At 48.2% G+C, this 27,592-nt stretch overlaps 1 protein-coding gene across 1 annotated transcript in view; it reads left to right on the top strand.

Moving 5' to 3' along the window:
* LOC137440035 (replication protein A 70 kDa DNA-binding subunit-like) overlaps nt 1-27,592 on the top strand; it is a 172,423-nt gene that overhangs the window by 102,429 nt on the left and 42,402 nt on the right. Inside the window, exons 8-9 of the mRNA XM_078768297.1 lie at nt 6,623-6,691; nt 8,216-8,411. Coding sequence (XP_078624423.1) covers nt 6,623-6,691; nt 8,216-8,411 — 265 coding nt within the window. The remainder of the gene's footprint in view (nt 1-6,622; nt 6,692-8,215; nt 8,412-27,592) is intronic.

The following is a 27,592-nucleotide window of genomic DNA, read 5'->3' as shown; positions in this document are numbered from 1 at the left end:
ATGCCAATTATTTTTCACCATTCACCAATTCCACCAAAGAAGGGTGCTTTTCCATACACATGCCAGCCGAGCATGGCCCAAATGCTCGGCTCGCTACAAATGCCCATTCATCAATCCCATGGCTCTCTCCCCAAACTGAGAGTCCACAAATCACAGCAGAACATCTGTGGAAGATCGCTCTCACACCATCATGTTCCACAGATACCCCAATGGTTGACCGGTGGGCTAGAATCCATCCCTGTCCATGCGGTTAAACCCGCGTCCATAGACCAGCACTGCGTGGCATGTCACCACAGGCTGGCTGTTCCAGAGTCTCGGGGAGAGGCTGTCAGGCTGCATGCCCGTGTGGTCACCACAGCAGGCTCATGCTGGCCGTCCACGTTGCCACCACCAAAGAGCGACCTACAACACCTCCCCTAGTGGTCCTCATAATACACCATCCCAGGCCTGTGAGAAACCACCTTGGACCCCCTGGAGGTCTTAACCCCCACCAGGGTCCGTTGACCCTGCTGGCCCGCGACACTCACTCGGGCGGTGCCCCGATGGACAAGGGACATCACACTCCACCAGACACCCCCGTGGGGCCCAGGTCATACCATGACACCCATGGTCGGACCCCACGTTCAAAGCTCGCCAGCACAGCCCCCCAGCTGGCTGTCATAACCAAATTTCCAAAGGGGCAACTTTTGCACGAGGCCGACCCCAATGACCTCTCCTGGTCCACATTCCGCAGCCCGGGGACCAACTTCCTCCAAGGCTGCTCCAAATCAAATTCCCATTTAAATTTAAATTTATATTTATTTTTAAAGATTTTGCCCTCGTGTGCCCAATAACCACAGCTGCAGGTGGCAACCACTTCCTCGGGTTGTTCTGCCCCTCCCTGCAGCTGTCCCACATTCCCAATGGGGACCACATCTTCCGAGGCTCTATCTCCCGACTCTTCCATGTCCAAATCCAGCTTGGGGCCAAAACACCCCCCTTGCTGGGTATCCATTTTTGGAGCCTCTTGTACCAAATTGTGGTGTGTGGTGAGGGTCCCCTCGGTCACCTTAACCTCATCAACCGACCGACTCCCCCTCGGTCAACTTAACCTCATCAACCAACCGACTCTCCTCATCCCCCAGACTCTGTTGGACCTGAGCAACCTCCGCCTTGATGGTACTGTCCAAGGTGTCCAGCCGCTCCTGTCCAAATTCTTTCACATCCTCATCCCCAATCAATTCTGGTCCCAACAGGCCTTCATCAATAAATAGCCGGTCCGGTTCCGTTCCATGGACCTCCAACATACCCACCCCCTGTTGCTCCGCACAACTGCCCTGGTGCTGCACATTTCCAAATTCTTCCCCCTGCTGGTGCATTGCGGCATCCACACCAGCCCGATAGCCTTCCAGGTCTTCATTCATCAAAGATTCCCCATTTACCTCCAAACATGCTGTAATCAAATTTCCCCCCTCCTGTGCCTGAAGCACATCAGCTTGGGTCTCACACTTTTCAATTTCCAATGCCATCCCTTCCCCTGCTACTCTGCCAATTCATACCCCAAGGCATGTGTTATTCCCTCAATGTTTCTGTCCAATTGCTCTGTACCTCCCCTTATTATCCTTCTCATTTTTTCATAATGGGCATCCATTTTGTTATTTATTTCTCCTATCTCTCCCTTCAATCCATCAATTTGACCCCCCAATTGTTCAGCCAATTGTTCCATGAAGCTTTGCATCCAGGCCTGGTCAGGTATCATGGCCGTTCCATTTGTTTCCCGCTTCCCCATGGGGGAGGGGAGTGGACTAATACTCGGGACGGGGGAGGTTCCATCTCTATTCTCAAATCCCCCTATCTTCAGCATCTTCAATCCACGTGGCCATTTCAGCGTCCGCCATTACGCTGCCTGCTAAAGTGGTTCCCGTTCACGTATTTTACCTCAGGGAAAAAAATCAATTTAAATTTCCCAAGAACACGATGGTGCGTCTCGTACACCAATTGACTATAAAATTTGACATGCCTGTACTATTAAAAATATAAATCCGAATGCTGGGCGCAATTTGCACCCAGTCGGTGTCGGTCTCACAACCTCCGGACACAAAAATGTCTGCTAGGTTCGAATCCCACTCCTGACACAAATTGTCCTGTGGTTCCCTCAATTAACACTGAAAGAACCACGGAAGGCAAACGAGCGTTAATGGAGGCGTTTTAAATCCAACTATGTGGCGGATTATACACGAGGGGGAAGAAGAGTATCGACATACCTGGATGGGTCTCGCCGACGTCTTCACCCTGAAAAAAATAAACTCACATGAAAACCGGGTTTATAAATGTACAGAAAATAATGAAAGGGTTTATTAAAAACTGATGCCGATAACAAGAAAACGCGACGGTAAAATCAATTTCCTAATTGGACGTCCCCACATCAGACTTATAACACAGATGAAGGGAAAGGATAAACTGGATAAAATAAATTATGTGTGTTTTGTCATGGCACTTAGCTCAACTCGCTGCCTAGTCAGCAATCGTCCAGGCCCCAGCACGCAGTCTTGACGTGGCTCCGGCATTGGTGGCAAACCCCTCGTTGTTTGGCGCGTACGCACAAAGTCAGGCCTCCGGTCTCCTCACACGCCAAATGATCGTTTCAGTCAGAGTGTCGAAGGCCAGGGGAGAGCGAGAGGTAGGAACGTCGAGGGACAATCGGAAGATGTGAGAGGCGAGGAAGGGCAAAATTAAGGCGTGAAGGGCAGAAAGCAAGAGGCATATACACCTTTCTCCGACATTCGGCTAAACAGAGCTTATTACAGGTGATGGTTCTTACCCGACATCCAGAGCACTTACCGATACAAATCTACCTGGCTCGACATATCACTACCCCCACAAACATAACAATATGCAATTTGGTGTCTGTCTCTGTAAATTATCATCATACTAAAATATGCAATTTTGTGTCTGTCTCTGTAAATCATTATCATACTAAAATACGCAATTTGGTGTCTGTCTCTGTAAATCATTATCATACTAAAATACGCAATTTGGTGTCTGTCTCTGTAAATCATTATCATACTAAAATACTCAATTTGGTGTCTGTCTCTGTAAATCATTATCATACTAAAATACTCAATTTGGTGTCTGTCTCTGTAAATCATTATCATACGAAAATACTCAATTTGGTGTCTGTCTCTGTAAATCATTATCATACGAAAATACTCAATTTGGTGTCTGTCTCTGTAAATCATTATCATACTAAAATACTCAATTTGGTGTCTGTCTCTGTAAATCATTATCATACTAAATACTCAATTTGGTGTCTGTCTCTGTAAATCATTATCATACTAAAATACGCAATTTGGTGTCTGTCTCTGTAAATCATTATCATACTAAATACTCAATTTGGTGTCTGTCTCTGTAAATCATTATCATACGAAAATACTCAATTTGGTGTCTGTCTCTGTAAATCATTATCATACTAAAATACTCAATTTGGTGTCTGTCTCTGTAAATCATTATCATACTAAAATACTCAATTTGGTGTCTGTCTCTGTAAATCATTATCATACTAAAATACGCAATTTGGTGTCTGTCTCTGTAAATCATTATCATACTAAAATACTCAATTTGGTGTCTGTCTCTGTAAATCATTATCATACTAAAATACGCAATTTGGTGTCTGTCTCTGTAAATCATTATCATACTAAAATACGCAATTTGGTGTCTGTCTCTGTAAATCATTATCATACTAAAATACTCAATTTGGTGTCTGTCTCTGTAAATCATTATCATACTAAAATACTCAATTTGGTGTCTGTCTCTGTAAATCATTATCATACTAAAATACGCAATTTGGTGTCTGTCTCTGTAAATCATTATCATACTAAAATACGCAATTTGGTGTCTGTCTCTGTAAATCATTATCATACTAAAATAAGAAATTTGGTGTCTGTCTCTGTAAATCATTATCATACTAAAATACGCAATTTGGTGTCTGTCTCTGTAAATCATTATCATACTAAAATACGCAATTTGGTGTCTGTCTCTGTAAATCATTATCATACTAAAATACTCAATTTGGTGTCTGTCTCTGTAAATCATTATCATACTAAAATACTCAATTTGGTGTCTGTCTCTGTAAATCATTATCATACTAAAATACGCAATTTGGTGTCTGTCTCTGTAAATCATTATCATACTAAAATACTCAATTTGGTGTCTGTCTCTGTAAATCATTATCATACTAAAATACGCAATTTGGTGTCTGTCTCTGTAAATCATTATCATACTAAAATACTCAATTTGGTGTCTGTCTCTGTAAATCATTATCATACTAAAATACGCAATTTGGTGTCTGTCTCTGTAAATCATTATCATACTAAAATACTCAATTTGGTGTCTGTCTCTGTAAATCATTATCATACGAAAATACTCAATTTGGTGTCTGTCTCTGTCGTGATGCATTCGGTCATTACTGATCCAATCTGAATTAAACACTACAGGAGGGAGGACTGAGGGTCACACGATGAAGGTTGTACCAAATTAATTTGCCAGGGGGGTTTCCCTGGCAATGGCATTGCGTGTTGAGGTGTTTAGATAGCTTGATTGTGGCATATTTCCAACGACCTTCTCATAACAAACGTACAACAACAGTAAATATAATCACATAATGTTAATGTTATTACAAAACAATATTTTTTCTAATAATATCCCACCTCCACAAGGTGTTTTTCCTCCTTGAACAAACGCTATGTTAACGTGTGTACATAGCTTATCGTGCTGTTTTTGTGGGAGTAACCGCCTCTACCACAAATAAAAATATTGTAAACCACAAACACGTGTGTTTACTTTTTTAAACAGTCGCTAATGCTGTTTAACATGAAACTGAAATCATTTCGAGGAATCTGGACATAGGTCTATGCTTATCACGTCAATGAACGCACCTGATCGAAGATCTTCTGTAGTCTATATACTCCACAAGTGGTAATAACACGACCGACCCTTCCTGCTGCTTCCTTGGAGTTCTTCCAAGGAGTTTTTTGTGTCGTTTTTCCAAATCCACTTCTTATTACAAAAGTAATAACAACATCTTTGACAATAGCAAAATATTAATGATATTACAAAACAATATCCCCACTCCTCAAGGGCTTTTGTAACTTGTGATATTCCCCCTACCTTGCCCCCCCCCCCCCCCACCCACCATCCCACCCCGACACCCTCACCGGACACCCTTACAGAAGTACATTTTATTATCAAGAATTTAGAATGGTGAGGCACGGTCTGATCTTTTGAATGACTTGAAGTAATACTTAGTAATAATAATTGGCAAAAATAATAAGGGTAATACCATGACACCCCATGCCACTTCCATAGTAAGCGGGTGTAGCTGTCACACTAAAATATGCAATGTGTTGTCTGTCTTGAATGTTTGTCCGACGATTTTTGACAATGATACATTCAATCGTTACTTATCCAATCTCAACGAAACTTGACAGATGAACTAAGGGTCACACAATGAAGGTTGTAGCAAATTAATTTACCCCACTCCACCAAGGGGGTTTTCTCCACCAAGGGGGTTTTCTCCACCGAGGGGGTTTTCCCCACCACTGGGGTTGCGTGTTGAACTGTATATCCGTGTTAAGATAGCTTTATTGTGACGTTTTTCCAAGAACGCTTCTAATAACAGCATAATATAAATGTTATTACAAATAAAATTAAAACGAATAATATCTCCACCTCCCCAAGGGGTTTTTCCTCCTTGAACAAATGTCGAGTCAACGTTTATACATAGCTTATCATGGTGTTTTCATGAGAGCAACAGGTCCTACCAGAAGTAAAAATATTATAAACCACAAACACGTATGATTAGCTTTTTAAACAGTCGCTAATGCTGTTGAACACAAAACTAAAATACATTTGAAGAAATCCCGACATCGGTGAGGCAAATTTTACTTTCGGAACTGAGTGAATATCTACTGTAATCTATGTAACCCACAAGGGTTAAATAACATGACCATTCCTGCCTCTAACGTGGCGTTTTTTAAACAGTCGCTACTGCTGTTTAACACGAAACTGATAAGGCAGGAAACCCGGGGTGTGTTCAGTTACAAAGCAGCTAGCTAGCGCTTACCAAACCTGCTGTTCCTTATCACTGGTTTTGAATGGAGTGCTTGCTCGAATGCTTAAGCAACTTGACGAGCGCTCTACAAGAAACTTAGTAAATAAACACATCCCTCCACCTGCAATGTTCTTGAGGACTGACCATATATCTACTGTAATCTATATATGTATCCCAAAGAGGAATGACCCTTCCTGCCGCCACCATCCCCGACCCCACCTTCTGTTGGAAACGGGTGTTCTCGTTCAATATAATAATTGACTTTTTGAGACCACTTGTTCCTTTGTCTTGCTTTGTTTCACTTTGGTTCCCCTCTGTTGCAGTACAATTATGAATGATAACAACAGCACTTTCAAGAGGGTCTTAAGAAGAGAATACGAAGGGAGTGGAAGGGGGAAAGAAAATAAGAAATGAATAATTATCTGGAACTTTCTCATCCCCCTCCCAATCCCACCGCTCCACCCATCCCCTCCTCCCCCCTCCCCCACCCCCCACTATCACCCCTCACTTCCTTCCCTTTCTCGTTGTGTGCAGGGTGAGATCAGAGCAATTGCATTCAATGATGAGTGTGATAAGTTCTTCGCCCAGCTTGAGATCAATAAGGTGAGAATGATTTTCCAAGAGTTTGGATTGGTTTCTGATATGGTGACAAACAAGTGTGGATATGGATAGCCTCAAATGAAGTGCTCTATCTCATGAAGTAATATGAACATACATTGGATAGAGGACCAAGCACACAATACTGCAAACTGAACTAGAAAGCATCTGAAAATGCAAAGCGTCCACTTTGTATTCAGACGTATTCTTCTGTAACAGCTAAAACTAGAACAATGCGACTGTGTCACCAATATGCCTCCACAAAGTCCCACAACGGGTAGATGCCATCACTCTGCATATGTATGAGTAGGGGATCACGTTTGTGAAGTTTCGTGTTGATCGGATAAGGTTCGTTTTTCTATCCAAGATGGCTGCCAAACTACACACACACACACACACTTGGAATTCCAAATTTCTGGCTAAAACAACTTGATGCTCTTCACAATCACTACACCAGGACATTTAATGAACTGATCCACGAGGCAAAAGGCAGTGGACGAGTGGCTCGTATAAGGGAACACCTTTCTCATTCCAAAATAGGAGGAAATCCAACTTCCCCACAAATACCGGCCGATAACATGCCTACCAACATGCAAACATACAAACTGCTGACAGGAATCATCACAGAAATGATCTACCATCATCTAACATAGCAAGGAGGTTTAGAGGCAGAACAAAAGGGATGTAAGAGAGGTTGTTATGGTAACAATTGATCACCTACTACTGAAGAAGGCCAAACTTGAAAATTGCAAAATGTGAAGAACTAAATTGTCCACCACCTGGACAGACGATAAGAAAGCTTTCGACAATGTCCCACAGTCGTGGATGATAAAATGCAAATATACAAAATCAATCCCCAAATAATCAAACTTATTGAGAAAGCAATGGAGCTCTGGAATACCACATTGATATTACAGCACCCGGAAGGGAATATTGAAATACCAGATGTGAACCTTCCACCTTCCAGGTGGAACCAGGAACCTTCCAGGTTCCACCACCTTCCAGGGCGACGGTCTTCCTCCCCCACCCCTCCCTCTGTTTTGTCTGCCTCTGGAACCATTACTCGGAGCAGACAGCAAACACGGAGACAACAAAATAAACAGCAAAGACGCCAAAAACCGACCAGGAAAGACTTATCTTTGAGGAAGTTGGCAGAGGGGAAAATCACACATCGACAGCTCAGACACCGGAACTGGAAGTCCTGATTTTAAATTAATTAGTAAAAAATTCTGAAAAGGAAATTACACTTTGACATTTCGGGTATCACGTGTAATTCAGTGACAACGAATCTCAATGAAACCATTTTAAGTTCAGGCTGCAACACAATAAAATGTGAAAAAACTCAAAGGGTGCGAATACTTTCTGAAGGCCCTGTACCTCCAGCAGGCTGAAAAGTTCACATTTTGTATCCATCCCACTGATGGGCCGGATCTGGATCCGGACCTGAACCAAACTCTAATGGGCTTTGTTCTTGTCGTTTATCCAACTCATCCACCAAGTTTTGTCATAATCCGCAATTCTTGTCTGCAGATTTATTATCTCAGCAAAGGAGTTCTGCGTACAGCAAACAAGAAGTTTAACACCATCCGGAATGACTACGAGATCGCCATGGCCTCTCAAACGGTCGTCGCACTTTGTGAGGATGCGCTGGTGACTCTACCGCAAAGCTCCTTCCAATTCATTCCGATCGCTAAGTTGGACACGCTGCCCAAGGATAGTCTCGTGGGTACGTAATGCTCATGCAGAGAGGGGTGAGTAACAGGATAGCCTCGTGGGTATGTAATGCTCATGCAGAGAGGGGTGAGTAACAGGATAGCCTCGTGGGTATGTAATGCTCATGCAGAGAGGGGTGAGTAACAGGATAGCCTCGTGAGTACGTAATGCTCATACAGAGAGGGGTGAGTAACAGGATAGCCTTGTGGATATGTAATGCTCATGCAGAGAGGGGTGAGTAACAGGATAGCCTCGTGAGTACGTAATGCTCATGCAGAGAGGGGTGAGTAACAGGATAGCCTCGTGGGTATGGAATGCTCATGCAGAGAGGGGTGAGTAACAGGATAGCCTCGTGGGTATGGAATGCTCATGCAGAGAGGGGTGAGTAACAGGATAGCCTCGTGGGTATGGAATGCTCATGCAGAGAGGGGTGAGTAACAGGATAGCCTTGTGGGTATGGAATGCTCATGCAGAGAGGGGTGAGTAACAGGATAGCCTCGTGGGTATGGAATGCTCATGCAGAGAGGGGTGAGTAACAGGATAGCCTCGTGAGTACGTAATGCTCATGCAGAGAGGGGTGAGTAACAGGATAGCCTCGTGAGTATGTAATGCTCATGCAGAGAGGGGTGAGTAACAGGATAGCCTCGTAGGTACGTAATGCTCATGCAGAGAGGGGTGCGTAACAGGATAGCCTCGTGGGTACGTAATGCTCATGCAGAGAGGGGTGAGTAACAGGATAGCCTCGTGGGTACATAATGCTCATGCAGAGAGGGGTGAGTAACAGGATAGCCTCGTGGGTATGTAATGCTCATGCAGAGAGGGGTGAGTAACAGGATAGCCTCGTGGGTACGTAATGCTCATGCAGAGAGGGGTGAGTAACAGGATAGCCTCGCGGGTACGTAATGCTCATGCAGAGAGGGGTGAGTAACAGGATAGCCTTGTGGGTATGTAATGCTCATGCAGAGAGGGGCGAGTAACAGGATAGCCTCGTGGGTATGTAATGCTCATGCAGAGAGGGGTGAGTAACAGGATAGCCTCGTGGGTATGTAATGCTCATGCAGAGAGGGGTGAGTAACAGGATAGCCTCGTGGGTATGTAATGCTCATGCAGAGAGGGGTGAGTAACAGGATAGCCTCGTGGGTATGCGTAATGCTCATGCAGAGAGGGGTGAGTAACAGGATAGTCTCGTGGGTACGTAATGCTCATGCAGAGAGGGGTGAGTAACAGGATAGCCTTGTGGGTACGTAATGCTCATACAGAGAGGGGTGAGTAACAGGATAGCCTCGTGGGTACGTAATGCTCATGCAGAGAGGGGTGAGTAACAGGATAGCCTCGTGGGTATGTAGTGCTCATGCAGAGCGGGGTGAGTAACAGGATAGCCTCGTGGGTATGTAATGCTCATGCAGAGAGGGGTGAGTAACAGGATAGCCTCGTGGGTATGTAATGCTCATGCAGAGAGGGGTGAGTAACAGGATAGCCTCGTGGGTATGCGTAATGCTCATGCAGAGAGGGGTGAGTAACAGGATAGTCTCATGGGTATGTAATGCTCATGCAGAGAGGGGTGAGTAACAGGATAGCCTCGTGGGTATGTAATGCTCATGCAGAGAGGGGTGAGTAACAGGATAGCCTCGTGGGTATGCGTAATGCTCATGCAGAGAGGGGTGAGTAACAGGATAGTCTCATGGGTATGTAATGCTCATGCAGAGAGGGGTGAGTAACAGGATTGCCTCGTGGGTACGTGATGCTCACGCAGAGAGGGGTGAGTAACAGGATAGCCTCGTGGGTACGTAATGCTCACGCAGAGAGGGGTGAGTAACAGGATAGCCTTGTGGGTACGTAATGCTCATACAGAGAGGGGTGAGTAACAGGATAGCCTCGTGGGTACGTAATGCTCACGCAGAGAGGGTGAGTAACAGGATAGCCTTGTGGGTATGTAATGCTCATGCAGAGAGGGGTGAGTAACAGGATAGCCTCGTGGGTACATAATGCTCATGCAGAGAGGGGTGAGTAACAGGATAGCCTCGTGGGTACGTAATGCTCACGCAGAGAGGGGTGAGTAACAGGATAGCCTCGTGGGTATGTAATGCTCATGCAGAGAGGGGTGAGTAACAGGATAGCCTCGTGGGTACGGAATGCTCATGCAGAGAGGGGTGAGTAACAGGATAGCCTTGTGGGTACGTAATGCTCATGCAGAGAGGGGTGAGTAACAGGATAGCCTCGTGGGTACGTAATGCTCACGCAGAGAGGGGTGAGTAACAGGATAGCCTCGTGGGTTTGTAATGCTCATGCAGAGAGGGGTGAGTAGCAGGATAGTCTCGTGGGTATGTAATGCTCATGCAGAGAGGGGTGAGTAACAGGATAGCCTCATGGGTACGTAATGCTCATGCAGAGAGGGGTGAGTAACAGGATAGCCTCGTGGGCATAGAATGCTCATGCAGAGAGGGGTGAGTAACAGGATAGCCTTGTGGGTACGTAATGCTCATGCAGAGAGGGGTGAGTAACAGGATAGCCTCATAGGTACGTAATGCTCATGCAGAGAGGGGTGAGTAACAGGATAGCCTCGTGGGCATAGATTGCTCATGCAGAGAGGGGTGAGTAACAGGATAGCCTCGTGGGTATGTAATGCTCATGCAGAGAGGGGTGAGTAACAGGATAGCCTCGTGGGTATGTAATGCTCATGCAGAGAGGGGTGAGTAACAGGATAGCCTCGTGGGTATGTAATGCTCATGCAGAGAGGGGTGAGTAACAGGATAGCCTCGTGGGTACGTAATGCTCATGCAGAGAGGGGTGAGTAACAGGATAGCCTCGTGGGTACGTAATGCTCATGCAGAGAGGGGTGAGTAACAGGATAGCCTTGTGGGTATGTAATGCTCATGCAGAGAGGGGTAACAGGATAGCCTTGTGGGTATGTAATGCTCATGCAGAGAGGGGCGAGTAACAGGATAGCCTCGTGGGTATGTAATGCTCATGCAGAGAGGGGTGAGTTACAGGATAGCCTCGTGGGTATGTAATACTCATGCAGAGAGGGGTGAGTAACAGGATAGCCTCGTGGGTATGTAATGCTCATGCAGAGAGGGGTGAGTAACAGGATAGCCTCGTGGGTATGTAATGCTCATGCAGAGGGGTGAGTAACAGGATAGCCTCGTGGGTATGTAATGCTCATGCAGAGAGGGGTGAGTAACAGGATAGCCTCGTGGGTATGCGTAATGCTCATGCAGAGAGGGGTGAGTAACAGGATAGTCTCGTGGGTACGTAATGCTCATGCAGAGAGGGGTGAGTAACATGATAGCCTTGTGGGTACGTAATGCTCATACAGAGAGGGGTGAGTAACAGGATAGCCTCGTGGGTACGTAATGCTCATGCAGAGAGGGGTGAGTAACAGGATAGCCTCGTGGGTATGTAATGCTCATGCAGAGAGGGGTGAGTAACAGGATAGCCTCGTGGGTATGTAATGCTCATGCAGAGAGGGGTGAGTAACAGGATAGCCTCGTGGGTATGTAATGCTCATGCAGAGAGGGGTGAGTAACAGGATAGCCTCGTGGGTATGCGTAATGCTCATGCAGAGAGGGGTGAGTAACAGGATAGTCTCGTGGGTATGTAATGCTCATGCAGAGAGGGGTGAGTAACAGGATAGCCTTGTGGGTATGTAATGCTCATGCAGAGAGGGGTGAGTAACACGATAGCCTCGTGGGTACGTGATGCTCACGCAGAGAGGGGTGAGTAACAGGATAGCCTCGTGGGTACGTAATGCTCACGCAGAGAGGGGTGAGTAACAGGATAGCCTTGTGGGTACGTAATGCTCATGCAGAGAGGGGTGAGTAACAGGATAGCCTCGTGGGTACGTAATGCTCACGCAGAGAGGGGTGAGTAACAGGATAGCCTTGTGGGTATGTAATGCTCATGCAGAGAGGGGTGAGTACCAGGATAGCCTCGTGGGTACGTAATGCTCATGCAGAGAGGGGTGAGTAACAGGATAGCCTCGTGGGTACGTAATGCTCACGCAGAGAGGGGTGAGTAACAGGATAGCCTCGTGGGTATGTAATGCTCATGCAGAGAGGGGTGAGTAACAGGATAGCCTCGTGGGTACGTAATGCTCATGCAGAGAGGGGTGAGTAACAGGATAGCCTTGTGGGTACGTAATGCTCATGCAGAGAGGGGTGAGTAACAGGATAGCCTCGTGGGTAAGTAATGCTCACGCAGAGAGGGGTGAGTAACAGGGTAGCCTCGTGGGTATGTAATGCTCATGCAGAGAGGGGTGAGTAGCAGGATAGTCTCGTGGGTACGTATTGCTCATGCAGAGAGGGGTGAGTAACAGGATAGCCTCGTGGGTATGTAATGCTCATGCAGAGACGTGTGAGTAACAGGATAGCCTCGTGGGTACGTAATGCTCATGCAGAGAGGGGTGAGTAACAGGATAGCCTTGTGGGTATGTAATGCTCATGCAGAGAGGGGTGAGTAACAGGATAGCCTCGTGGGTATGTAATGCTCATGCAGAGAGGGGTGAGTAACAGGATAGCCTTGTGGGTACGTAATGCTCATGCAGAGAGGGGTGAGTAACAGGATAGCCTCGTGGGTATGTAATGCTCATGCAGAGACGGGTGAGTAACAGGATAGCCTCGTGGGTATGTAATGCTCATGCAGAGAGGGGTGAGTAACAGGATAGCCTCGTGGGTATGTAATGCTCATGCAGAGAGGGGTGACTAACAGGATAGCCTCGTGGGTACGTAATGCTCATGCAGAGAGGGGTGAGTAACAGGATAGCCTCGTGGGTATGTAATGCTCATGCAGAGAGGGGTGAGAAACAGGATAGCCTCGTGGGTATGTAATGCTCATGCAGAGAGGGGTGAGTAACAGGATAGCCTCGTGAGTATGTAATGCTCATGCAGAGAGGGGTGAGTAACAGGATAGCCTCGTGGGTATGTAATGCTCATGCAGAGAGGGGTGAGTAACAGGATAGCCTTGTGAGTATGCAATGCTCATGCAGCGAGGGGTGAGTAACAGGATAGCCTCGTGAGTATGTAATGCTCATGCAGAGAGGGGTGAGTAACAGGATGGCCTCGTGGGTATGTAATGCTCATGCAGAGAGGGGTGAGTAACAGGATAGCCTCGTGGGTACGTAATGCTCATGAAGAGAGGGGTGAATAACAGGATGGCCTCGTGGGTATGTAATGCTCATGCAGAGAGGGGTGAGTAACAGGATAGTCTCGTGAGTATGTAATGCTCATGCAGAGAGGGGTGAGTAACAGGATGGCCTCGTGGGTATGTAATGCTCATGCAGAGAGGGGTGAGTAACAGGATAGCCTCGTGGGTACGTAATGCTCATGCAGAGAGGGGTGAGTAACAGGATAGCCTTGTGGGTACGTAATGCTCATGCAGAGAGGGGTGAGTAACAGGATAGCCTCGTGGGTACATAATGCTCGTGCAGATATGGGTGAGTAACAGGATAGCCTCGTGGGTATGTAATGCTCATGCAGAGAGGGGTGAGTAACAGGATAGCCTTGTGGGTATGTAATGCTCATGCAGAGAGGGGTGAGTAACAGGATAGCCTCGTGGGTATGTAATGCTCATGCAGAGAGGGGTGAGTAACAGGATAGCCTTGTGGGTATGTAATGCTCATGCAGAGAGGGGTGAGTAACAGGAAAGCCTCGTGGGTATGTAATGCTCATGCAGAGACGGGTGAGTAACAGGATAGCCTCGTGGGTACGTAATGCTCATGCCGAGAGGGGTGAGTAACAGGATAGCCTTGTGGGTATGTAATGCTCATGCAGAGAGGGGTGAGTAACAGGATAGCCTCGTGGGTATGTAATGCTCATGCAGAGAGGGGTGAGTAACAGGATAGCCTCGTGGGTATGTAATGCTCATGCAGAGAGGGGTGAGTAACAGGATAGCCTCGTGGGTACGTAATGCTCATGCAGAGAGGGGTGAGTAACAGGATAGCCTCGTGGGTATGTAATGCTCATGCAGAGAGGGGTGAGAAACAGGATAGCCTCGTGGGTATGTAATGCTCATGCAGAGAGGGGTGAGTAACAGGATAGCCTCGTGGGTACGTAATGCTCATGCAGAGAGGGGTGAGTAACAGGATAGCCTCGTGGGTATGTAATGCTCATGCAGAGAGTGGTGAGTAACAGGATAGCCTCGTGGGTATGTAATGCTCATGCAGAGAGGGGTGAGTAACAGGATAGCCTCGTGGGTATGTAATGCTCATGCAGAGAGGGGTGAGTAACAGGATAGCCTCGTGGGTATGTAATGCTCATGCAGAGAGGGGTGAGCAACAGGATAGCCTCATGAGTACATAATGCTCATGCAGAGAGGGGTGAGTAACAGGATAGCCTCGTGGGTATGTAATGCTCATGCAGAGAGGGGTGAGTAACAGGATAGCCTCGTGAGTATGTAATGCTCATGCAGAGAGGGGTGAGTAACAGGATAGCCTCGTGGGTATGTAATGCTCATGCAGAGAGGGGTGAGTAACAGGATAGCCTCGTGCGTACGTAATGCTCATGCAGAGAGGGGTGAGTAACAGGATAGCCTCGTGGGTATGTAGTGCTCATGCAGAGCGGGGTGAGTAACAGGATAGCCTCGTGGGTATGTAATGCTCATGCAGAGAGGGGTGAGTAACAGGATCGCCTCGTGGGTATGTAATGCTCATGCAGAGAGGGGTGAGTAACAGGATAGCCTCGTGGGTATGCGTAATGCTCATGCAGAGAGGGGTGAGTAACAGGATAGTCTCATGGGTATGTAATGCTCATGCAGAGAGGGGTGAGTAACAGGATAGCCTTGTGGGTACGTAATGCTCATGCAGAGAGGGGTGAGTAACAGGATTGCCTCGTGGGTACGTGATGCTCACGCAGAGAGGGGTGAGTAACAGGATAGCCTCGTGGGTACGTAATGCTCACGCAGAGAGGGGTGAGTAACAGGATAGCCTTGTGGGTACGTAATGCTCATACAGAGAGGGGTGACTAACAGGATAGCCTCGTGGGTACGTAATGCTCATGCAGAGAGGGTGAGTAACAGGATAGCCTTGTGGGTATGTAATGCTCATGCAGAGAGGGGTGAGTAACAGGATAGCCTCGTGGGTACATAATGCTCATGCAGAGAGGGGTGAGTATCAGGATAGCCTCGTGGGTACGTAATGCTCACGCAGAGAGGGGTGAGTAACAGGATAGCCTCGTGGGTATGTAATGCTCATGCAGAGAGGGGTGAGTAACAGGATAGCTTCGTGGGTACGGAATGCTCATGCAGAGAGGGGTGAGTAACAGGATAGCCTTGTGGGTACGTAATGCTCATGCAGAGAGGGGTGAGTAACAGGATAGCCTCGTGGGTACGTAATGCTCACGCAGAGAGGGGTGAGTAACAGGATAGCCTCGTGGGTTTGTAATGCTCATGCAGAGAGGGGTGAGTAGCAGGATAGTCTCGTGGGTATGTAATGCTCTTGCAGAGAGGGGTGAGTAACAGGATAGCCTCATGGGTACGTAATGCTCATGCAGAGAGGGGTGAGTAACAGGATAGCCTCGTGGGCATAGAATGCTAATGCAGAGAGGGGTGAGTAACAGGATAGCCTTGTGGGTACGTAATGCTCATGCAGAGAGGGGTGAGTAACAGGATAGCCTCATAGGTACGTAATGCTCATGCAGAGAGGGGTGAGTAACAGGATAGCCTCGTGGGCATAGAATGCTCATGCAGAGAGGGGTGAGTAACAGGATAGCCTCGTGGGTATGTAATGCTCATGCAGAGAGGGGTGAGTAACAGGATAGCCTCGTGGGTATGTAATGCTCATGCAGAGAGGGGTGAGTAACAGGATAGCCTCGTGGGTATGTAATGCTCATGCAGAGAGGGGTGAGTAACAGGATAGCCTCGTGGGTACGTAATGCTCATGCAGAGAGGGGTGAGTGACAGGATAGCCTCGTGGGTACGTAATGCTCATGCAGAGAGGGGTGAGTAACAGGATAGCCTCGTGGGTACGTAATGCTCATGCAGAGAGGGGTAACAGGATAGCCTTGTGGGTATGTAATGCTCATGCAGAGAGGGGCGAGTAACAGGATAGCCTCGTGGGTATGTAATGCTCATGCAGAGAGGGGTGAGTTACAGGATAGCCTCGTGGGTATGTAATGCTCATGCAGAGAGGGGTGAGTAACAGGATAGCCTCGTGGGTATGTAATGCTCATGCAGAGAGGGGTGAGTAACAGGATAGCCTCGTGGGTATGTAATGCTCATGCAGAGAGGGGTGAGTAACAGGATAGCCTCGTGGGTATGTAATGCTCATGCAGAGAGGGGTGAGTAACAGGATAGCCTCGTGGGTATGTAATGCTCATGCAGAGAGGGGTGAGTAACAGGATAGCCTCGTGGGTATGCGTAATGCTCATGCAGAGAGGGGTGAGTAACAGGATAGTCTCGTGGGTACGTAATGCTCATGCAGAGAGGGGTGAGTAACATGATAGCCTTGTGGGTACGTAATGCTCATGCAGAGAGGGGTGAGTAACAGGATAGCCTCGTGGGTACGTAATGCTCATGCAGAGAGGGGTGAGTAACAGGATAGCCTCGTGGGTATGTAATGCTCATGCAGAGAGGGGTGAGTAACAGGATAGCCTCGTGGGTATGTAATGCTCATGCAGAGAGGGGTGAGTAACAGGATAGCCTCGTGGGTACGTAATGCTCATGCAGAGAGGGGTGAGTAACAGGATAGCCTCGTGGGTATGCGTAATGCTCATGCAGAGAGGGGTGAGTAACAGGATAGTCTCGTGGGTATGTAATGCTCATGCAGAGAGGGGTGAGTAACAGGATAGCCTCGTGGGTATGTAATGCTCATGCAGAGAGGGGTGAGTAACACGATAGCCTCGTGGGTACGTGATGCTCACGCAGAGAGGGGTGAGTAACAGGATAGCCTCGTGGGTACGTAATGCTCACGCAGAGAGGGGTGAGTAACAGGATAGCCTTGTGGGTACGTAATGCTCATGCAGAGAGGGGTGAGTAACAGGATAGCCTCGTGGGTACGTAATGCTCATGCAGAGAGGGGTGAGTAACAGGATAGCCTCGTGGGTATGTAATGCTCATGCAGAGAGGGGTGAGAAACAGGATAGCCTCGTGGGTATGTAATGCTCATGCAGAGAGGGGTGAGTAACAGGATAGCCTCGTGGGTACGTAATGCTCATGCAGAGAGGGGTGAGTAACAGGATAGCCTCGTGGGTATGTAATGCTCATGCAGAGAGTGGTGAGTAACAGGATAGCCTCGTGGGTATGTAATGCTCATGCAGAGAGGAGTGAGTAACAGGATAGCCTCGTGGGTATGTAATGCTCATGCAGAGAGGGGTGAGTAACAGGATAGCCTCATGAGTACATAATGCTCATGCAGAGAGGGGTGAGCAACAGGATAGCCTCATGAGTACATAATGCTCATGCAGAGAGGGGTGAGTAACAGGATAGCCTCGTGGGTATGTAATGCTCATGCAGAGAGGGGTGAGTAACAGGATAGCCTCGTGAGTATGTAATGCTCATGCAGAGAGGGGTGAGTAACAGGATAGCCTCGTGGGTATGTAATGCTCATGCAGAGAGGGGTGAGTAACAGGATAGCCTCGTGCGTACGTAATGCTCATGCAGAGAGGGGTGAGTAACAGGATAGCCTCGTGAGTATGTAATGCTCATGCAGAGAGGGGTGAGTAACAGGATAGTCTCGTAGGTATGTAATGCTCATGCAGAGAGGGGTGAGTAACAGGATAGCCTCGTGGGTATGTAATGCTCATGCAGAGAGGGGTGAGTAACACGATAGCCTCGTGGGTACGTGATGCTCACGCAGAGAGGGGTGAGTAACAGGATAGCCTCGTGGGTACGTAATGCTCACGCAGAGAGGGGTGAGTAACAGGATAGCCTTGTGGGTACGTAATGCTCATGCAGAGAGGGGTGAGTAACAGGATAGCCTCGTGGGTACGTAATGCTCATGCAGAGAGGGGTGAGTAACAGGATAGCCTCGTGGGTATGTAATGCTCATGCAGAGAGGGGTGAGAAACAGGATAGCCTCGTGGGTATGTAATGCTCATGCAGAGAGGGGTGAGTAACAGGATAGCCTCGTGGGTACGTAATGCTCATGCAGAGAGGGGTGAGTAACAGGATAGCCTCGTGGGTATGTAATGCTCATGCAGAGAGTGGTGAGTAACAGGATAGCCTCGTGGGTATGTAATGCTCATGCAGAGAGGAGTGAGTAACAGGATAGCCTCGTGGGTATGTAATGCTCATGCAGAGAGGGGTGAGTAACAGGATAGCCTCATGAGTACATAATGCTCATGCAGAGAGGGGTGAGCAACAGGATAGCCTCATGAGTACATAATGCTCATGCAGAGAGGGGTGAGTAACAGGATAGCCTCGTGGGTATGTAATGCTCATGCAGAGAGGGGTGAGTAACAGGATAGCCTCGTGAGTATGTAATGCTCATGCAGAGAGGGGTGAGTAACAGGATAGCCTCGTGGGTATGTAATGCTCATGCAGAGAGGGGTGAGTAACAGGATAGCCTCGTGCGTACGTAATGCTCATGCAGAGAGGGGTGAGTAACAGGATAGCCTCGTGAGTATGTAATGCTCATGCAGAGAGGGGTGCGTAACAGGATGGCCTCGTGGGTATGTAATGCTGATGCAGAGAGGGGTGAGTAACAGGATAGCCTCGTGAGTATGTAATGCTCATGCAGAGAGGGGTGAGTAACAGGATAGCCTCGTGGGTATGTAATGCTCATGCAGAGAGGGGTGAGTAACAGGATAGCCTTGTGAGTATGCAATGCTCATGCAGTGAGGGGTGAGTAACAGGATAGCCTCGTGAGTATGTAATGCTCATGCAGAGAGGGGTGAGTAACAGGATGGCCTCGTGGGTATGTAATGCTCATGCAGAGAGGGGTGAGTAACAGGATAGCCTCGTGGGTACGTAATGCTCATGAAGAGAGGGGTGAATAACAGGATGGCCTCGTGGGTATGTAATGCTCATGCAGAGAGGGGTGAGTAACAGGATAGTCTCGTGAGTATGTAATGCTCATGCAGAGAGGGGTGAGTAACAGGATGGCCTCGTGGGTATGTAATGCTCATGCAGAGAGGGGTGAGTAACAGGATAGCCTCGTGGGTACGTAATGCTCATGCAGAGAGGGGTGAGTAACAGGATAGCCTTGTGGGTACGTAATGCTCATGCAGAGAGGGGTGAGTAACAGGATAGCCTCGTGGGTACATAATGCTCGTGCAGATATGGGTGAGTAACAGGATAGCCTCGTGGGTATGTAATGCTCATGCAGAGAGGGGTGAGTAACAGGATAGCCTTGTGGGTATGTAATGCTCATGCAGAGAGGGGTGAGTAACAGGATAGCCTCGTGGGTATGTAATGCTCATGCAGAGAGGGGTGAGTAACAGGATAGCCTTGTGGGTACGTAATGCTCATGCAGAGAGGGGTGAGTAACAGGATAGCCTCGTGGGTATGTAATGCTCATGCAGAGACGGGTGAGTAACAGGATAGCCTCGTGGGTACGTAATGCTCATGCCGAGAGGGGTGAGTAACAGGATAGCCTTGTGGGTATGTAATGCTCATGCAGAGAGGGGTGAGTAACAGGATAGCCTCGTGGGTATGCAATGCTCATGCAGAGAGGGGTGAGTAACAGGATAGCCTCGTGGGTATGTAATGCTCATGCAGAGAGGGGTGAGTAACAGGATAGCCTCGTGGGTACGTAATGCTCATGCAGAGAGGGGTGAGTAACAGGATAGCCTCGTAGGTATGTAATGCTCATGCAGAGAGGGGTGAGAAACAGGATAGCCTCGTGGGTATGTAATGCTCATGCAGAGAGGGGTGAGTAACAGGATAGCCTCGTGGGTACGTAATGCTCATGCAGAGAGGGGTGAGTAACAGGATAGCCTCGTGGGTATGTAATGCTCATGCAGAGAGTGGTGAGTAACAGGATAGCCTCGTGGGTATGTAATGCTCATGCAGAGAGGGGTGAGTAACAGGATAGCCTCGTGGGTATGTAATGCTCATGCAGAGAGGGGTGAGTAACAGGATAGCCTCGTGGGTATGTAATGCTCATGCAGAGAGGGGTGAGCAACAGGATAGCCTCATGAGTACATAATGCTCATGCAGAGAGGGGTGAGTAACAGGATAGCCTCGTGGGTATGTAATGCTCATGCAGAGAGGGGTGAGTAACAGGATAGCCTCGTGAGTATGTAATGCTCATGCAGAGAGGGGTGAGTAACAGGATAGCCTCGTGGGTATGTAATGCTCATGCAGAGAGGGGTGAGTAACAGGATAGCCTCGTGCGTACGTAATGCTCATGCAGAGAGGGGTGAGTAACAGGATAGCCTCGTGAGTATGTAATGCTCATCCAGAGAGGGGTGAGTAACAGGATGGCCTCGTGGGTATGTAATGCTGATGCAGAGAGGGGTGAGTAACAGGATAGCCTCGTGAGTATGTAATGCTCATGCAGAGAGGGGTGAGTAACAGGATAGCCTCGTGGGTATGTAATGCTCATGCAGAGAGGGGTGAGTAACAGGATAGCCTTGTGAGTATGCAATGCTCATGCAGCGAGGGGTGAGTAACAGGATAGCCTCGTGAGTATGTAATGCTCATGCAGAGAGGGGTGAGTAACAGGATGGCCTCGTGGGTATGTAATGCTCATGCAGAGAGGGGTGAATAACAGGATAGCCTCGTGGGTACGTAATGCTCATGCAGAGAGGGGTGAATAACAGGATGGCCTCGTGGGTATGTAATGCTCATGCAGAGAGGGGTGAGTAACAGGATAGTCTCGTGAGTATGTAATGCTCATGCAGAGAGGGGTGAGTAACAGGATGGCCTCGTGGGTATGTAATGCTCATGCAGAGAGGGGTGAGTAACAGGATAGCCTCGTGGGTACGTAATGCTCATGCAGAGAGGGGAGAGTAACAGGATAGCCTTGTGGGTACGTAATGCTCATGCAGAGAGGGGTGAGTAACAGGATAGCCTCGTGGGTACATAATGTTCATGCAGATATGGGTGAGTAACAGGATAGCCTCGTGGGTATGTAATGCTCATGCAGAGAGGGGTGAGTAACAGGATAGCCTCGTGGGTATACGTAATGCTCATGCTGAGAGGGGCGAGTAACAGGATAGCCTCATGAGTACGTAATGCTCATGCAGAGAGGGGTGAGTAACAGGATGGCCTCGTGGGTATGTAATGCTCATGCAGAGAGGGGTGAGTAACAGGATAGCCTCGTGGGTACGTAATGCTCATGCAGAGAGGGGTGAGTAACAGGATAGCCTTGTGGGTACGTAATGCTCATGCAGAGAGGGGTGAGTAACAGGATAGCCTCGTGGGTACGTAATGCTCATGCAGAGAGGGGTGAGTAACAGGATAGCCTTGTGGGTACGTAATGCTCATGCAGAGAGGGGTGAGTAACAGGATAGCCTCGTGGGTACGTAATGCTCATGCAGAGAGGGGTGAGTAACAGGATAGCCTCATGGGTACGTAATGCTCATGCAGAGAGGGGTGAGTAACAGGATAGCCTCGTGGGTATGTAATGCTCATGCAGAGAGGGGTGAGTACCAGGATAGCCTCATGGGTACGTAATGCTCATGCAGAGAGGGGTGAGTAACAGGATAGCCTCGTGGGTACGTAATGCTCACGCAGAGAGGGGTGAGTAACAGGATAGCCTCGTGGGTATGTAATGCTCATGCAGAGACGGGTGAGTAACAGGATAGCCTCGTGGGTACGTAATGCTCATGCAGAGAGGGGTGAGTAACAGGATAGCCTTGTGGGTACGTAATGCTCATGCAGAGAGGGGTGAGTAACAGGATAGCCTCGTGGGTACGTAATGCTCACGCAGAGAGGGGTGAGTAACAGGGTAGCCTCGTGGGTATGTAATGCTCATGCAGAGAGGGGTGAGTAGCAGGATAGTCTCGTGGGTACGTAATGCTCATGCAGAGAGGGGTGAGTAACAGGATAGCCTCGTGGGTATGTAATGCTCATGCAGAGACGTGTGAGTAACAGGATAGCCTCGTGGGTACGTAATGCTCATGCAGAGAGGGGTGAGTAACAGGATAGCCTTGTGGGTATGTAATGCTCATGCAGAGAGGGGTGAGTAACAGGATAACCTCGTGGGTATGTAATGCTCATGCAGAGAGGGGTGAGTAACAGGATAGCCTTGTGGGTACGTAATGCTCATGCAGAGAGGGGTGAGTAACAGGATAGCCTCGTGGGTATGTAATGCTCATGCAGAGACGGGTGAGTAACAGGATAGCCTCGTGGGTACGTAATGCTCATGCCGAGAGGGGTGAGTAACAGGATAGCCTTGTGGGTATGTAATGCTCATGCAGAGAGGGGTGAGTAACAGGATAGCCTCGTGGGTATGTAATGCTCATGCAGAGAGGGGTGAGTAACAGGATAGCCTCGTGGGTATGTAATGCTCATGCAGAGAGGGGTGAGTAACAGGATAGCCTCGTGGGTACGTAATGCTCATGCAGAGAGGGGTGAGTAACAGGATAGCCTCGTGGGTATGTAATGCTCATGCAGAGAGGGGTGAGAAACAGGATAGCCTCGTGGGTATGTAATGCTCATGCAGAGTGGTGAGTAACAGGATAGCCTCGTGGGTACATAATGGTCATGCAGAGAGGGGTGAGTAACAGGATAGCCTCGTGGGTATGTAATGCTCATGCAGACAGTGGTGAGTAACAGGATAGCCTCGTGGGTATGTAATGCTCATGCAGAGAGGGGTGAGTAACAGGATAGCCTCGTGGGTATGTAATGCTCATGCAGAGAGGGGTGAGTAACAGAATAGCCTCGTGGGTATGTAATGCTCATGCAGAGAGGGGTGAGCAACAGGATAGCCTCATGAGTACATAATGCTCATGCAGAGAGGGGTGAGTAACAGGATAGCCTCGTGGGTATGTAATGCTCATGCAGAGAGGGGTGAGTAACAGGATAGCCTCGTGAGTATGTAATGCTCATGCAGAGAGGGGTGAGTAACAGGATAGCCTCGTGGGTATGTAATGCTCATGCAGAGAGGGGTGAGTAACAGGATAGCCTCGTGCGTACGTAATGCTCATGCAGAGAGGGGTGAGTAACAGGATAGCCTCGTGAGTATGTAATGCTCATGCAGAGAGGGTTGAGTAACAGGATGGCCTCGTGGGTATGTAATGCTGATGCAGAGAGGGGTGAGTAACAGGATAGCCTCGTGAGTATGTAATGCTCATGCAGAGAGGGGTGAGTAACAGGATAGCCTCGTGGGTATGTAATGCTCATGCAGAGAGGGGTGAGTAACAGGATAGCCTTGTGAGTATGCAATGCTCATGCAGCGAGGGGTGAGTAACAGGATAGCCTCGTGAGTATGTAATGCTCATGCAGAGAGGGGTGAGTAACAGGATGGCCTCGTGGGTACGTAATGCTCATGCAGAGAGGGGTGAGTAACAGGATAGCCTCGTGGGTACGTAATGCTCATGAAGAGAGGGTTGAATAACAGGATGGCCTCGTGGGTATGTAATGCTCATGCAGAGAGGGGTGAGTAACAGGATAGTCTCGTGAGTATGTAATGCTCATGCAGAGAGGGGTGAGTAACAGGATGGCCTCGTGGGTATGTAATGCTCATGCAGAGAGGGGTGAGTAACAGGATAGCCTCGTGGGTACGTAATGCTCATGCAGAGAGGGGTGAGTAACAGGATAGCCTTGTGGGTACGTAATGCTCATGCAGAGAGGGGTGAGTAACAGGATAGCCTCGTGGGTACATAATGCTCGTGCAGATATGGGTGAGTAACAGGATAGCCTCGTGGGTATGTAATGCTCATGCAGAGAGGGGTGAGTAACAGGATAGCCTCGTGGGTATACGTAATGCTCATGCTGAGAGGGGCGAGTAACAGGATAGCCTCATGAGTACGTAATGCTCATGCAGAGAGGGGTGAGTAACAGGATAGCCTCGTGGGTACGTAATGCTCATGCAGAGAGGGGTAACAGGATAACCTCGTGGGTCCATAATGCTCATGCAGAGAGGGGTGAGTAACAGGATAGCCTCGTGGGTACGTAATGCCCATGCAGAGAGGGGTGAGTAACAGGATAGCCTCGTGGGTACCTAATGCTCATGCAGAGAGGGGTGAGTAACAGGATAGCCTCGTGGGTACGTAATGCTCATGCAGAGAGGGGTGAGTAACAGGATAGCCTCGTGGGTATGTAATGCTCATGCAGAGAGGGGTGAGTAACAGGATAGCCTCGTGGGTATGTAATGCTCATGCAGAGAGGGGTGAGTAACAGGATAGCCTTGTGGGTACATAATGCTCATGCAGAGAGGGGTGAGTAACAGGATAGCCTCGTGGGTATGTAATGCTCATGCCGAGAGGGGTGAGTAACAGGATAGCCTCGTGGGTATACGTAATGCTCATGCTGAGAGGGGTGATTAACAGGATAGCCTCGTGGGTACGTAATGCTCATGCAGAGAGGGGTGAGTAACAGGATAGCCTCGTGGGTAGGTAATGCTCATGCAGAGAAGGGTGAGTAACAGGATAGCCTCGTGGGTACATAATGCTCATGCAGATATGGGTGAGTAACATGATAGCCTCGTGAGTACGTAATGCTCATGCAGAGAGGGGTAACAGGATAGCCTCACGGGTACGTAATGCTCATGCAGAGAGGGTTGAGTAACAGGATAGCCTCGTGGGTACGTAATGCTCATGCAGAGAGGGGTGAGTAACAGGATAGCCTCGTGGGTACATGATGCTCATGCAGAGAGGGGTGAGTAACAGGATAGCCTTGTGGGTATGTAATGCTCATGCAGAGAGGGGTGAGTCACAGGATAGCCTCGTGGGTACGTAATGCTCATGCAGAGAGGGGTGAGTAACAGGATAGCCTCGTGGGTACATGATGCTCATGCAGAGAGGGGTGAGTAACAGGATAGCCTCGTGGGCACATAATGCTCATGCAGAGAGGGGTGAGTAACAGGATAGCCTCGTGGGTATGTAATGCTCATGCAGAGAGGGGTGAGTAACAGGATAGCCTCGTGGGCACGGAATGCTCATGCAGAGAGGGGTGAGTAACAGGATAGCCTCGTGGGTACGTAATGCTCATGCAGAGAGGGGTGAGTAACAGGATAGCCTCGTGAATATGTCATGCTCATGCAGAGAGGGGTGAGTAACAGGATAGCCTCGTGGGTACATAATGCTCATGCAGAGAGGGGTGAGTAACAGGATAGCCTCGTGGGTACGTAATGCTCATGCAGAGAGGGGTGAGTAACAGGATAGCCTCGTGGGCACATAATGCTCATGCAGAGAGGGGTGAGTAACAGGATAGCCTCGTGGGTATGTAATGCTCATGCAGAGAGGGGTGAGTAACAGGATAGCCTCGTGGGCATAGAATGCTCATGCAGAGAGGGGTGAGTAACAGGATAGCCTCGTGGGTACGTAATGCTCATGCAGAGAGGGGTGAGTAACAGGATAGCCTCGTGAATACGTAATGCTCATGCAGAGAGGGGTTAGTAACAGAATAGCCTCGTGGGTACATAATGCTCATGCAGAGAGGGGTGAGTAACAGGATAGCCTCGTGGGTACGTAATGCTCATGCAGAGAGGGGTGAGTAACAGGATAGCCTCGTGGGTACGTAATGCTCATGCAGAGAGGAGTGAGTAACAAGATAGCCTCGTGAGTACGTAATGCTCATGCAGAGAGGGGTGAGTAACAGGATAGTCTCGTGGGTATGTAATGCTCATGCAGAGAGGGGTGAGTAACAGGATAACCTCGTGGGTACGTAATGCTCATGCAGAGAGGGGTGAGTAACAGGATAGCCTCGTGGGTATGTAATGCTCATGCAGAGAGGGGTGAGTAACAGGATAGCCTCGTGGGTACGTAATGCTCATGAAGAGAGGGGTGAATAACAGGATAGCCTCGTGGGTACGTAATGCTCATGCAGAGAGGGGTGAGTAACAGGATAGCCTCGTGGGTACGTAATGCTCACGCAGAGAGGGGTGAGTAACAGGATAGCCTTGTGAGTATGTTATGCTCATGCAGAGAGGGGTGAGTAACAGGATAGCCTCGTGGGTACGTAATGCTCATGCAGAGAGGGGTGAGTAACAGGAAGTTGGTAGATCACAGGAAATTGTTAATTCTGCTTCTTTGTATTCCATTGTTTATACAGGATTAGAACAGCACCAGGTAATGTACTATATACAGGCTCGTCCAGGTAATGTACTATATACAGGCTCGTGCTATATACAGGATTAGAACAGCACCAGGTAATACTAGGTACCCATGCTATTGCTAGATATAATTTGGTGTGTGTGTTTGTCTCTTTCGGATGTGTACATTTGCGGACATTTTGTAGACTCGGACATTTGCGGACATTTTGTAGACTCGGACATTTGCGTAAATTTTGTGGACTCTGACATTTGCGGACATTTTGTAGACTCGGACATTTGCGGACATTTTGTGGACTCGGACATTTGCGGACATTTTGTGGACTCGGACATTTGCGGACATTTTGTGGACTCGGACATTTGCGGACATTTTGTAGACGGACATTTGCGGACATTTTGTGGACTCGGACATTTGCGAACATTTCGTAGACTCGGACATTTGCTGAACACCCTTGACTAAACACAGTTTTATTCTGAATTTCAGATTTTTGGGGGTTTGTTTGTTTGTTCACACACCACGTTTAATCGATAGTGGGACCCATAGATAGTCTTAGCAGAGCTTTGTGATTTTGACTTCATCACCGAACACTTTATTAAAGGTTGAAGGAATGAATCATTTGTTCAGGGTGCCGGTGATAACTCGCATACTCTTCACCAAGGAGACCAGGGGATATTTAATGTCTACCAACAATCGGTGTTGGTCGATGGTCCTCCAGATGAATGTCCTTCTGATGGATGGTGGACACATTGATGAATTACCCGACATGCAAAACACGAGTGACAATTTATATTATGGATTTTTTTATGGATGGGTCAACATTCATACCCAGGTGAGGCAGATCAAAAAAGAGGGTGAGATAGCTCTGAGGTCTCGTGTCAGCTTTTGAAGCTATCGTGTCAACAGTGATGGATGGAGATGATTAGATGGAGATGATTAGATGGAGATGATTAGATGGAGATGATTAGATGGAGATGATTAGATGGAAATGATTAGATGGAGATGATTAGATGGAGATGATTACATGGAGATGATTAGATGGAGATGATTAAATGAAAATGATTAGATGGAGATGATTAGATGGAGATGATTAAATGGAGATGAT

This window comes from Myxine glutinosa, chromosome 14 (assembly GCF_964187855.1).
Source record: "Myxine glutinosa chromosome 14, kmMyxGlut1.1, whole genome shotgun sequence".
NCBI classification, from domain to species: Eukaryota; Metazoa; Chordata; class Myxini; order Myxiniformes; family Myxinidae; genus Myxine; species Myxine glutinosa.
Note: the sequence above shows the minus strand (reverse complement) of the source record. Positions and strands in the feature narration are given on the sequence as shown.